The 14,613-nt window shown below is 38.3% G+C and overlaps 1 protein-coding gene across 3 annotated transcripts in view; it reads right to left on the bottom strand.

Annotated features, from left to right (window-relative positions):
* ITSN2 (intersectin 2) overlaps positions 1 to 14,613 on the bottom strand; it is an 87,215-nt gene that overhangs the window by 25,025 nt on the left and 47,577 nt on the right. For all 3 annotated transcript variants that reach the window (XM_034060946.1, XM_034060948.1, XM_031046626.2), the window contains exons 17-27: positions 12,385 to 12,521; positions 9,782 to 10,227; positions 8,722 to 8,843; positions 6,664 to 6,839; positions 6,185 to 6,329; positions 5,030 to 5,235; positions 4,146 to 4,210; positions 3,082 to 3,248; positions 2,895 to 2,940; positions 2,565 to 2,686; positions 760 to 856 (exon numbers count right to left, since the gene is read on the bottom strand). In XM_034060946.1, coding sequence (XP_033916837.1) covers positions 760 to 856; positions 2,565 to 2,686; positions 2,895 to 2,940; positions 3,082 to 3,248; positions 4,146 to 4,210; positions 5,030 to 5,235; positions 6,185 to 6,329; positions 6,664 to 6,839; positions 8,722 to 8,843; positions 9,782 to 10,227; positions 12,385 to 12,521 — 1,729 coding nt within the window. The remainder of the gene's footprint in view (positions 1 to 759; positions 857 to 2,564; positions 2,687 to 2,894; positions 2,941 to 3,081; positions 3,249 to 4,145; positions 4,211 to 5,029; positions 5,236 to 6,184; positions 6,330 to 6,663; positions 6,840 to 8,721; positions 8,844 to 9,781; positions 10,228 to 12,384; positions 12,522 to 14,613) is intronic.

The following is a 14,613-nucleotide window of genomic DNA, read 5'->3' as shown; positions in this document are numbered from 1 at the left end:
AGGACCCCACACCAGAGCAAGGAGGTGCCCAAAGGAGTCTGTGATCCTGTGGGAAGCCCATGCTGGAGCAGGCTCCTGGCAGGACCTATGGCCTGTGGAAAGAGGAGCTCACACTGGATCAGGTTTGCTGCAGGACTTGTGACCCTGGTGGGGAACCCACACTGGAGCAGTTAATGAAGAACTGCAGTCTGTGGGAAGGACTCACATTGGAAAAGTTTATGGAGGAATGTCTCCTGTGGGAGGAAACCCAGTGCTGGAGCAGGGGAAGAGTGTGAGGAGGAAGGATCAGCAGAAACAACATATGAATTCCCCGTCCCCCTGTGTGTTGGAGGGTGGGAGGTAAGACAATTAGGGAGTCCTTTTGAGCCCAGAGGAAGGGCAGGGTGAGGGGAAGGTGTTTTAAGATTTGATTTGATTTCTCATTACCGTGCTCTGATTTTATTGGTAATATATTAAACTAATTCTCCCAAGTCAAGTCTGGTTTGCCCATGATGTTAGTGCTGAGTGATGTCTCCCTGTCCTTATCTCAACCCATGAGCTTTTTGCTATATTTTATGGCCCCTGTTCAGCTGAGGAGGTCTGTGACAGAGTGGCTTTGGTGGGCACCTGGTGTCCAGACAGGGTCAACCCACCACAGGCCATTATATACAGTATTATGCTAGTTATGTAATTCAGACTAGTAGCAGAGCAACTGAAGCAGTTACATAATATATTCTAAATTAAAGTCTTTCTTTGGTTGTTAGTTTTCTTTTTTTTTACCTGAGGGAGCAGCAGATGTGGTTCTTTCACTGCTCGGACCCAGTAATTTCACATGGCTGGCAGGGAACCATCCTTTCTGTCTCTTTTTCCCTCTTGCCTGTAAATGTTTTAAATGGTCAGTACACAATTAAGAAATTAAATAGTCTATAGATTGGAAAAACGCAACAAATATGTCACACTGTTATGTGACATGTGAAATATGTCACACAAGACAAAAAGTCAGGATTCCAAACATCAACTAAATACTAAACAGATCTCAAAAGGAAAAAAATATCTGCTTAAGGATAAAACAATCAAATTAAAATGAAGCTGCACCCAAATATATTCTAGCAACTGTGTTCGTCCCATATTTTCAAGCGCAGCTAATGATTTCAGTGTGTAATTTAATTGTGTGTCTCAGAATCTGCTCTACAAACATTCCACTTATGCATCGTGCCACGAGTCTTCAAGGAGATATCCACAGAGGTAACAATTACCATAAGCTACTTTTGAAAATCCTAAGTATTTGATATCACTTCCTACCTACTGCAGCATGAGACTTGGAGAAGATTTTTATTTTTCAGTGTTTTGTTTTTTAGCCCCATAGGTAAAAATGATCTCTGCACACACTGAAGAATAAATAAATCTACTTCAGAGTCCGCACACACACACAAATCTGGATGTAAAAGTGAGCACATATTTTAGAAACACCTAACTGCAAACTGAGGTCTACTACTATCAAACTATCAAGAACTGACAATCAGGGATCACAGTTTCCCTTCTCCCACTTTTTTATTTAATTGTCTTTTTATTCTTTGAGGCTTCTTCCTGAAGAAGCACTGGGCTTTTCTTCAAATACAAACTATTCATGTATTTGTACATGCTTTGAGTAAGCTTTCCACTGCTGTTAATCCACAGAAACTCAGTGCAGCAACTTCTTGATTTGCTCACTGTGATCTCTCCTGATGTATCCGTAGAGCAGGCTGGTTTTAAAAACTGATGCTGAACAGTTATATCAGCCCTGTTCTAACTGTGGGAAAGGGAAATGAGTGTTAACATCAGTGTTTACTCAAAACAAGAGTGTGTGTGGCTGTAGAATACCTTGGCAAAGGCCAAAAAGCTGATATTAAGAGGACAGGACATTCTATTGTGCTGAATGTCCAATCCCACTACTGGAAATAGCATTCATTACTGGAAGTTACATGTTTAAATTCAGGGTAATGTTGCAGATTCAGCTAAAGGGTAACAAAAAGACATTATAAGATGATGATTAAAGTTTTTGCATTTGTTGTAAAGATGAAGGCTATTACAGACAAGATTCATAGGGCTCCAGAAGTCAAAATATGAACTATGATTTAAGAAGAATGTCATGTGACAGTACCCTCAACACCTGGGACTAGAAATTCATCACTAAGTGGGGAAAGGAGAAAATTGGGATCATCAACCTTCGCAATAAACTATCTCCCAACTCCAACTTCCAAGAATTCCAGTTCTTTCATTAGAATAATTTTACAATGTAATGTTTTACCAATTAAATTCTAACCAATTTATTAACAGTCAACAACTCTCTTCCCCATCTCAAGCACACATTCATTGACAGCTTTACTGTTTTCTGTGACCAAAAAGCCACCCCAAAGCAACAAACAAGAACCCCAGCAACCCAAGGTTTAAATAAAAACCCTTTTTCCCCCTAAATCTGGTTTATACCATATTTATGATTTCTAGCCAGCTTTTAGAACACTATACTTAGTTGTTTTCTCAAATTAAATCCAAGATTACCTCCTTGCTATTCACAAAGCCACAATTATTTCTCATTCAATAACTACCTGCAACTCTCCTTGCCACCATCCACTGGCATTTTTCTTCAGAATAAGTATTAGCTGTCCTGGAGCAAGACTGAGCTGTTCAGTTCCTGATGCAGCATAGGCAGTTGTAACCTGAGCAATTTCTGAAAAGATAATACATGAATTGCACTTGTTAGTAAGAAAATATATTAACTGCATTTTCATTACAGTAAGAGCTAGGTACATAGAAATATCCTGGTACGTATCTTGCAGCTAAGAACATAATCCACCATTAAAGCACTGCTATGAACCTAAATGCTCACAGTCACTTACAAAACAGTCCTAAATGTTAAAAAGTTATCACACACTTACCGGGTTTCTTATTTATAGTTCCAGTTTTGCCAGCATTACCAGAAGCCTACAGAGACACAAAAATCAACTTTTATTGCACAATAAAAACAGGAGAGTTTACATCAACTTTAAGCATGTGGACAGAAAAACACATGGAGATTTTAATTTTGAGCCTGCATTTAACACAACTGTCAGAATTCAAACTCACTTCTTGATCCTTTGGTCTCACATAATTGGACGGGAAGATTCCAGTTCTGCTGTCAATGCTCCCGGTCCACCATTCTCCTTCCTTCTGGGTCACTAGGATTTCCTCACCTTCCGTGAACGTCAAGTCACCAGGCTCAGAGCTTGAATACGAATAGAGTGCAACATACTCTGTGCAAACAGCACATACAAAGAAGGAAACAACAGTTTCAGACAAGATAAAAATAAATCATATGCAAGTAAAGGTATCTTTGATATCAATGTTCATCAGTGTGTTTGCAACATGGATCATGTCTTCACAAGTCTTTGAATCAACCTAGCTACTTGCTTGATTGTAATCACATCTCACCTCATGCTTACAACTTTGAATTACAGGTACACAACTTTGTGTTAAATTGGCACAGTAAGAGTTACTACCTTGCCATCATCCCGCAGATCAGCAGAGGCTTGTATACCACAGCGTGAAAGCTCATCTCCTGCTTTAAACATTCCACCCTCCCTCTGTGTTTCACAGCAAGCATGTACATTCCACACCTAAACCTGATTAAAAGCATTCTTATCTAACACAGCAAAAATGAAAACACAAGTGAAATTAAAATATAATTGGTGAAGCATGGAGAGACACTAGACTAAAAAGCTTAGAAAGTGCTTCCCACAAATTTTTCTCTAGTAGTATTTATATACTCCCTACTGATTAAAAGCAGACGATCCACGCTCGGGAGAGTAAAATGACCTTCTCATGTCTCTGCAGTACAGCGTAACACAGCAGAGAACAGCAGGAAAAGAACTCATGAGTATGAGACATATTTAAGTTTTCAGAAATAAATTAAAGCTTGAGCAGTCACAAAAACAAAAGAAAAACTCAGGCCTATACTCAACCTGAATTAGTTATAAGCTTTACTTACATTTCTGTTTTATAAATCTCCTATCACTAAATCAACATTTGCACTGTGTCTCTGGACAAGCATTAAGGCCTGCTCAGAAACCCATCACATATTTAAGCTTATTCACATGACGTGAAGCAAAACCAGGCTGTATCATTAAGTAGCATATTTCATGCTGTCTTACCCTCTCCTGCTGTGTAAGACTGTGTATTAGGCTTTTTGTTTACAGCTGCATAAATAGCTTCTGGTCTGCAGAAAAAAACAAAGGTTTGTGTAACTAAAAGGCAGATCAAGAACAGATCTCTCTATTAAGATAAAACTTTGATTATCTCAAAGCTGGTATTGCCTCTGAATTAACTGCAAAGACACCCCTGACTGTCAAACAGTGATGGGTATTACTGACATTTAAGATAAATGTCATCCAAGCCTACCACTTAAAAAAAAAGTGCTGAAAGATGAGAATATACATCTGCAAATTATGCTATTCAGAAGAAGAACAAATTCAAGATTTTGTCTAAATTCTCTCATTCTACAAAATTTCTAAGAACTTTCATCATAACACATGAAAAGAACAATTCACACACAATGGTGCAGCTATCCCTCCGCAGTTACCTGACTTTGAATTCCTACCTGAACAGTTGCCCTGCAGCATTAGGATAGATATAAACATCTCTTCAAGTAAAGAAAAATACATTACTTCTGCAAGATATTCCTTACAAGCTTACAACTATTTCTAGGTCACTTAAAAATTGACACCTTCAGAGGCAGAGTGTAGCTATGCTACAAGAGAGCTGACTCAGTAATGAACCAAAACAAAGTCTGGCACTTGATGAATAATCAAACACCACTGATTTTTCACAGCACTCAGCCTCGAAGACTGTCTGTTTACACAGTAGTGAGCCCAGCGTTACTTGGCTTGCCAGAATGAAACAAAAGCTTGAAGTGGGGTGGTTTAAACTGTAAATAGTGTTTATAGTCTGCACTTTAAAGCACTGCAAGAATTTTGCCCTCAAAACCACCTCTTTTTGTAAACTGTTGAATAAAACAAAAAATAAAAGTTGCACTTACTCCTCTTTCTTGATTTCACTCCCAGGTAAAAGCTTGACATATGATTTTGGAAACCAACCCCTTCCTCCATGTACCTCTCCAAACCACCAGTTCTCCTGCTGCTCCAGGACAGTAATGATATCATTTTTTGAGAAATTCAAGTGGTTATCTTTTTTTGCAGTCCAAGAGCAAAGTGCTTGTGCTTTTAGGTTCTCAACCGGCTGCCCCTGTTAAAACACAGGTGGAGATGCTGAACGACCACACTACCCCAAACTGGTGCAAGCATTAAAAAGCAAACATTTATGTACCCTTTACTGAAGTTTAAGCAAGTGAGGGCTTGATGTAGTGAGGGCCTGATGTATACAAGCTGCTAATTGAGGAACAATCTCTCAATTCTATTTCTTATTTGTTAGAAATATCTCGTGTGTCTAATCACAGGTGCAGATTATTTTTAGAATTATGAAACATACTACATGAGCCTCTTTGCTCAGTGGTCCCTGGAAACATACAGAATTATGTTAAAGCACACTAGTGGAGCATTCAGACTAGCTTCTTTATCGTCTGACCTGTTGTCGTGGTTTAAACAAATCCACACAGAGCTTGTGCAGTCCCCACCTTTGCTCCCTCAACTCCAGAAGGGTTGGGAAGGAGAATCCAAAGAATGTAGCCCCCACGGGTTGAGATAAGAACACCTAATACAACACCTCACCAGCCGCCAACCCATAACTCACCCCACCCTGCCTGACCGTGCACCAACTGATACCTCTACCATCCCCCAGAGTCCCAGCCCTTCCAGGTAATTCTCCGTTACATGCTGGGTATGACGTGCTGTGGAATACCTCTTTGGCTAGCCTAGGTCAGGTGTCCTGTCTCTCCTTCCTCCCGGCCTCCCCTCCTCCCTAGCAGAGCATGAGGCTCAGAAAGCCCTTGGACAAACCAAACATTTTAGCAGTGACTCAAAACATACTTGCTATCAGCAACGTTCCCAGCCTGAAAGTCAAAACACAGCACTGCACCAGCTACCAAGAAGGAGAAAAAATGACTGCTATTGCTGAACCCAGGACACCTGTTCAATGCACCCTGTATTAGAAAAGGTGTGTTTTGGATTGTTCTTTAAATTAGTTTCATTAACGTGAATCTAAAATACAGCAAGCTCTCCATTCTCACACAATATACCTGTCCATGAATGGGTGAAACAGATCCAGGGGACACAGTGCGAGTGAAAGCTGATTTCTGTTGCCATGCTGTATTAACATTCAGGCTAGAAAAAGTGATGTTTTGGTAATCAGATTCTTCTGCAGATTTACTTGGTGAAAGTGGTCTGAAAATTGAATATAGGCATATTGAACACATTGCAATTTTTATTTTAAAGCACCTCAAGCAGAGTAATATTTTTTTTAACATACATAAAAAACACCTTCTACACACTGTCAAGCAGACTATCAAAGACTTATAATTTCCAAGCTAAGACTTTCAGGTAGGTTCTTCAGTAAGTTTTCTGCATTTATATTGAAACCAAAACCAAACCACCAACACCCACCAAAACCCAAAACAACAATAAAAAACCCCAAACCACCTAATAAAACTATACAGCACATTATGTCTTTGCTAAACTTAGAAAATGTGACTTGAACACAAACATAACAAAAACTCACTCTGAAGCAGCTGAGGTAGTAGATAAAGATACTATGGGAGGAAGTAAGGCCTTCTTAGGAGATAACGATTTTTCTCCTTCTGGCATTTTTTCTACGTAATTGCATGGAAACCAACCAAACTGTCCTTGAAAACTCCCATAAAGCCAACCAGGCTCTCCCACATTTTTTTCATCAACCTATGTACAGGCAGATAAATACAAAGAAAAGAGCAGCATGAAACAAAAAGGGTATACTTTAATCACAGTGTCAGCACCTACTAGCACTCTGAACTGAACAGCATGAGCAGCGCTCATACTAGATCAGCATTTAATTCTTTTCCCTTCCAGAATGGGGCTGATTTTGCCCTATTCAAGGAACAGGGTGATGCAATGCAACAACTGCAATGACTTAGAGACAGGTAGAGACAGGCCTCAGAGACATCATATTCCTTCAAACAGATCCCAAACCTGCACACTGGGGATCATGTACTACACCTGGAGCCACTCTGGCTTGCCAGGAATGATGATGGTTTGTGTTTTGTTTTGTCAAATGCAGAGCCAAGAGGCAGTGGCTGGCAAGCCCAGCAGTGCGTGAAAACAACTGCTGCAGTTCTGCTTACAGATATAATTGCCATTTGACTGCATCCAGAACACATCCAAAAATTCTGTTATTTACTATATGATTAAGTATAGAGCATCTCTAAACAGTCATAGCAATATTGAAGCCTCCACTATGCTACAAATTAGCAAATTCATCAAAATTAGCTAAGAATTATCAGCTCATCAAATACTATCAGCTAGTTAGCTTAGTTGAGCATTGAGGGTAAGAGGAGGAGCTGGCAGCTGCTAGACTATTTGTGAAATAAGTTACCAGTAGTTAAATGACACAGTTACATCTGAGAAGGAAGTAAAAAAAGACAAAACCTTCTTGTCTTGTTCCCCTTCCATGCTTCACTGGTATAAAAAAAAAGCAAATAAACAATTTAACACTGTCAAAATGAAGGCTAATACTTCACAGTTTTAATATTTTGTACTACATTGCTTTGTAAATTCTCCCTCATCACCTATATATATTGCTTATAGTCTGAATGAGGAGGAACCATACATACTTATATATTAGATACATATATGTCAATTGTACTCCCATGGCTGTAAATCAGTTTTCACAAGTCCACCTGAAGGCACATGCTTTCAAAACTGTCTATGCTGGCAAGTGATATAATTACACAGAATCATAGAACCACAGAATAGTTCAGGTTGGAAGGGACCTCCAAAGGTCATGTAGTCCAACCCTGCTGTAATGAGCAGGGACATCTTCAACTAGACCAGGTTGGCCAAAATCACACCCAGCCTGGCCTTGAGTGTCTCCAGGGATAGCACATCTACCACCTCTTTGGGCAACCTGTTCCAGTATTTCGCCACCCTCATTGTAAAAAATAACACATTTCAACTGAGATGTCAGAAGACATTTCCAATCTTATAGTCCTGCAGTATTACAGATAGCATATTCAGATGAATCCAGCAAAGTGCTACAAAGAGTAGACACAAAATAAACTACTGTATATGTCTGCCTGAGGGAACATGCATAAAGGACCAGCCAACAAGAGGCAGAAGTCAATGTTAACAATAGATTAGGAAAGTGTTAAGATTCAGAAGAACTTTTCACATCTATTTGTTAAATAACTACTTTTATTTTAATTCAGATGCATTAATTACTAATTCATGCCTCTACTTACTATGTTCATATTTCAAGCAGACACTTAGAGGCCAACCTATACATGTAAAATAACCTGCAACAACTATATCATTCCGGATCTACTAATTTTGGAAAGTTTACATTTACCTCTCACTATTGTTATTTTAAACAGAATCTCAACACATCTAGGATATGTAAAATCCAAAGAAAGATTTCGTCTGAATTAACATTAATTTTACTTAAGAAAAAGCAATCAAATTTAAATTTTGAGGAAGCTTTAAAAATGTGCCAATGTAATGCTTTTGACACATAAGACCTTGTGTATCTCAAGGCCAAGGAAGGTGGTGCAATTTCTGCAAGTTAAACGTGAATGGCAGACCTTACCTGAATTATATCCCCAGTATTAAAGCTCATCTCATCATGATTCCTTGCTTCAAATGGATATAAAGCTCTGTAATTTACCAAGGCAACTGAATTCCTAGACTCTGAAACACTAAATGCAGTGCCTGAAAAGGGTAAGAAAATTAGTTATAATTTTAACTCAGCTAAAAGATATGCACTTAGTTGAAGCCCCCCCATTCTAAGCAACAGGTATGAATACAAGAAGAGAACAGTTCTTGCCCCCAGGCAAGTATCAAAGGAAATCACCAGCTACAGCAGGCCAATGGGATACATTAAGTGCAAGACTTCAACATGCAAATCACAGTAAAGTAACGCAAACACTAAAATGCATTGTCTTCTGAAGCAAAAAAAAAATTATCTTCTCATTTTTCCTTGCCAAACTGCTCTGGCTAACCCACTGCTTTACTATAGTCGCATTTAACATAACTACAGTTATCCAAGTTGAAAAGATACCACTGTTGCAACAGTAAGGGTTCAGCAGCATGTATGGTTTACTCAGAAACCTAGAATAGCAAAATATCAGTTCTAGTTTCTTGGTACCTCTGTTCTCCAAGTCCGTGATTGACACTGCTGATGTTTTACAACGTATAGCTGAAGTGTGCAAATATCCTTAAGCAACGTCCTGATTTGGTTCTTGCTGAACTCAGCAATAAAGGTGGCTAATAAAAACTGACAAGAGCTAATGAAAGATGAAACTAACCAAAACTGCCTTTAGCAAAAATACTGTTAAGCCCCTATTTTTCAAAGTCCACAACTACAGTTAGGTCCTATTACTGTTTCCAGCATCTATGATTTATTGACCAGGATCACTGGAAGATTTGTAATCAGTCACAGGTTACTTCTATGAGTTTTCAGCACCTAAGTTAACAGGATGATTTAAAACACACTAAAGACATTAAGCATTGTTTCTTTTTTGTTAGTAATATTTTAGACAATAAGCCTGCTATAATGTCACATTAATAATAATACTACATTTTAAGAACGACAAAATGCTCAGGAAAATGAGAATCATTAAAGCAAAAATCTAACAGACTAAGATTACCTTCATTTTTCCAGGGTGGCTTAAGACTTTTACCCTCTGTTGGTTTCAAGAGATCTGCAAACTTCTCAGTTATGTTTAATTTAGAAGTGTGTTTCTCCATCTCTTGAGAGCTAGTCACTTCTTTTATCTTCTTAATTTCTTCATTCTGCTTACGCCTCTCCTCAGCCTCTCTTGCAATTTGTTCTTGCTTTCTTTTATCTTCTTCCAGTTGCCTCTGCCTTTGCTGTTCTGTCTCCCTCAAGATTGCAGTTTGCCTATTTTTCTCTTCCTCTGCATAAAACTGTTGTTTATTTTCCCTTTCCCTCATCAGAGCAACTGCTTCTTCAGCTTTCAGCTTTTCTTGAACTTTTTCCTGCATTCGTTCTTCCTCCAATCGCTTCTTTTTCTCTTCCTCCTCCCTTTGGATATTTTCCTGCCATCTGTTCTCCTTCTCCCGTTTGGCTTTTCTGAAAGAAAATAATGAGAGAGACATAGGTGAACATTCAGATAAAAATGAATGAGACTGTGTTCATAGAGTAATTGACAGCATTTGTCAGTGAAACCGAGCCTCTGACACTGATTGCTCTCCTCTCTGGGAGATGAGCTGTTCCGCAGGAGATCACGCTTTGTCTTATCGTGAGTGCCACTATACTTCACATATAAATAGCGAATGGATTAAAATTCTTGCTATAAAAACACTGGCATGTGTGCACTTCTGCCATGCTTCCACAAACACTTCTGCTCACCTATACCCTGATGTGGAAGAAGCGATCTGTTAACTGAACAGAAAGGTGGTTTTAAGCTGTCCACCAAAGTAGCATCTGCGTTTCATTATTGGATTGTAGTGACAGGACGAGGGAGAATGGGTTTAAACTAAAAAAAGGGAGATTTAGATTAGATATTTGGCAGAATTCCCTGTGAGGGTGCTGAGGCCCTGGCACAGGTTGCCCAGAGAAGCTGTGGCTGCCCCATCCTCAGCAGTGTTCAAGGCCAGGTTGGATGGGGCTTGGAGGAACCTGGTCTAGTGGAAGGTGTCCCTGCCCATGGCAGTAGGGGAGGAACTAAATGAGCCTTAAGGTCCCTTCCGATCCAAACCACTCTATAATCCTACGAAATTATGATTTCCAAACAGATTAGTAACAAAAATTTATTCTGGTACATACAGTTAAAATAGCCTTTGACTATTGAACTTTGCTGCTTAAATTTTTGCCTTTGACAGTTGTAATCCATTCAATACATTTATCCTCACCATAGCCAACCTCTTTAGTGTGAGGTGTCCCTGCCCATAGCAGGAGGGTTGGAACTAGATGATCTTAAGGTCCTTTCCAACCTTAACTATTCTATGATTCTATGATTCCGCAGACAGAATCACTGAAATTATTCAGATTTTATCCCTCATCTCTCCAAAGAAGTTATTACCCAATTCAAAATGCTTAAAAATCATTGTATTTTAGCTGTCTAGATCTTTCCTCTGAAAAGCACAGATGTAACCCTTAATGGGATATCCTTGTACATACAGTATATGGTTCTTTTCAAGGGACTGTCGCAAGTGTTACGAAACTCCACCACACTGTTGTAGTAAAATTCTGTCTTGAGTTGAGGCCATGAATTGCATATACAAGGTCACTATCTTTACTTCATTAAAAACAGTCAAAGCAAATACGAATCACCAAAAATCTCTCACAAATTAAAAAAGAGAAAACACAGCACTTCTCTGAATGAGAAGTCAAAACTAGTACATCAAAGCAATTTTAAGCTGAGGACCGCTCACTAAGAACACCCATGACCCTCTCTGGCACCATTTTAATCTAGGGCTGCTAAACCCAAACCAAATAGCTCATAGTAGAAGGTCAGGAGAGAGGAAAATCAGACTGACATTTTAAGACAGCCATAATTGAACCCTAGAAACTATGGTTTCTTGATCAGTGAAATAAACGAAAAGGAAAACAGTTAGTAACAAGACCACGTGAAACCAAGAGCTGAGGACAGTAGGAGTTTGAGTGCTTGATACAAGGCTGGACTGAACAAAACCAGCATCATATAGGTGGAGGTATGATCCTCTCAAAAACATGTTTGAATTTCCTTACTGTATTCCTAAAAAAAGGAATCAAATTTAAAACTCAAAGCTCAATCACTCATCCAGCTTTTAAGATTAACGTAGGAATTAAGCAATCTTCTTTTTGTCTTAAGTATCAATTTCACAACTGTCCGGATATACATAACAAAAGCCTATTAACTGCTCAATCAGAAGTACTTTTAAGGAAATGGATGTTCAGAGGCTGGCAAAACAAGTCACAATGCATGAGGAGTTTTAAACGTGTGAGAATTATTAAAGAAGCAAAAACCTTAATAGCAAAGTGACTAATTGGTTTATTTATCCATCAAAACTGAATTATAATTTTTAGGTTTTTTATAAGAAGATAAAAACAGATTGGAAAGAGTAAATTCAAACCATCCTATACCAGCGATGTTCCATATAAAACATTTCCTTTAAGGGAACTCAATATATTGAGGATATATTTTTACTGATTAGACCTCTCATTTAATACATTCAGCATCTTAAAAGCCACCACAGCATTATTTTGCTTTAAAAACTGAAACACTGATACATTCAGACATGGTACCTTGCAGCCTCATCTTCCAGTCGCTTTTTCTGTGCGAGTTCAGCTCTTCTTTTTTCTACCTCTCTTATTTTGTCCTGTTTGATCCTGTGGAGTTGCTCCAAGGCTAATTGCTGTGTGCTGTAACTTTCTCTCAGGTCCTAGGGAGGAAATGCAATGAAGTACATCAAAAGGAACAAAGCCAATCTTGCAAGAAAAGCCTTCAGGCATTTTAACATTTTGTAAACCAAGTTTTAATACAAATGGACAATGTAATATTAAGTTGTTAATAGTCCCTGGAGGTCACTGTAAAGAAAAATCAAATTAACAGAAATATAAAAATAGATGGCACGTTTGCAAAGCCTTTGATGCAACTTCGGCTTTCAAAGAGCCCTTACAGTTATACACCTACTGGAAATGGCAAATATGACAGAAGAGAAGGAAAGATAAAACTGAGTGCTCAAACACAACATTATCTAAGGGCACAGAAAGCAGTGAAGCATATTTTAAATAAGCAATAGGAGTCAGACTTCAACTGAAAACCAACACAATACCATAAATGTGAGAATGCATCCCTTCTGCAGGGTGCTCCCCTTTGTGATGCTTCCTGAAGAATCAGTCCCATGTTTAAATCAGAAAAACCTTATAGAAATACCAGCAGGCTTACCCCTGTGGGAAGCCATACCCTAAAGACAGTTAACTGAGACTGGAGTTTCCCTGCATTTGTAAACTTCACAACTCTTCTCTTTTAAACATATCCTTCAAGTCCTATTCCATCTCCCTCTGATAACAAACTTTATCCCAAACATTCATGCCGATTTTTGTGCAGTGAAAATCAGATTTACAGAAATAAAAAAGTCAACATTAATAGAATTACTTTAGATTGTATGTCACCATGTTACAAAACATCTGTAAGATGCTACATTATTTTTTCTTAGGAATCCTACTGATACACACTGAAAAATGCAACATGTATACCCTGACTTTTCATATCTGATATTATAAATGCAAATAAAGCAATTAAGAATAATCTATTCCCACTACCATATGCACCTCTACCAATCACGCTGCCTAAGAGATACAGTGCAATTTGTATGAAAAGGGCAAGATGAAAGTGAAAGCTTTTGTAGCAACAAACTAAATCAAGCAACTGACCACAGTTTTTCCCCAAACACATTCAGATGTCAATACTTCTCATTTTGCATAGAATTTGAGGACCACTGTGGAAATAAACTTGCATTATAAAACTCTCAGATCTTTGATTTCAGGACAGAATAACCCAGAATGGAAAGGTCACTTCAGTAATTCTGATTATTTTTTTTCTCATAAATCATTCTCAAAGTCAGATTTCTGACCCTGGCAGGCAAAAGCAGTGTTGAGGAAAACCAGCAAGCAGCGTTTAGTACTGGGTTAATCTGCAGGTTTAATAGCATTGCACTTGCTGTAGCATATTCTGGATATTGATGCTAAACTTTTGAACTTGGACTAGAATTCATATAACCTGATTCACAGATCAAGATGTATGGAATAGGTAGAGAGCAACAGATGGAAAAGTGGGAGAGACACCGTTTCCATCTAAGACAGTAATTTTTTTGTTAATGTTATGTGAACCGAAAAGAAAAATACCTGGGTAAAGCAAACTAGTGAACATAGTCTATTAAGAAATAAAATGGCTATTGGTATTTTGTAGTTTGGATTTCTAAGCAGGTAAAATAAGCTAGCAAAAACACAAAGCGCGTATCAATTACCTTTTATGAAAATGTATTTAATAGAATTTATACATCCAAACAGAAAGGGTAAGCAGAGCAAAGTTGCGAAATAATTAAAAAAACAAAAAAGCCAAAGATTAGAAAATAACCTTAAGTAAGAGGAAGAGGTTGTTGAGACAGCTTAGCAGAGACAAAAGGCACTGAAGAACAGAATCATCCATATTCTCACACTGTAAGATAAGGCAGATAAAAAGCCAATTAATCTTTGCACTCTATTTTGAAAACATATTTTAGGGATGACTGAATTGTGGAAGCAGCCACTGAACACAACAAGCCATGCAATAAACAAGTAACCAAAAAAGCATGTTACATTTAGCCATTTTTTAAAAAGAAAAACAAACTTTCACACATTTTTGGTGTTCTTTTTATTGGAGAGTGCAGAGCCCTCATGCTCACGAAGCATAAATCCATACCTTATGAATAAAGTTCACATCAGTGCCACCAGGAGTAAGCTGGCACGTAAAGTTAAGTGGATGCATGCTGC

This window comes from Melopsittacus undulatus, chromosome 3 (genome assembly GCF_012275295.1).
Source record: "Melopsittacus undulatus isolate bMelUnd1 chromosome 3, bMelUnd1.mat.Z, whole genome shotgun sequence".
NCBI classification, from domain to species: Eukaryota; Metazoa; Chordata; class Aves; order Psittaciformes; family Psittaculidae; genus Melopsittacus; species Melopsittacus undulatus.
The sequence above is the reverse complement of the archived record's forward strand: the minus strand, read 5'-3'. Positions and strand labels throughout refer to the sequence as shown.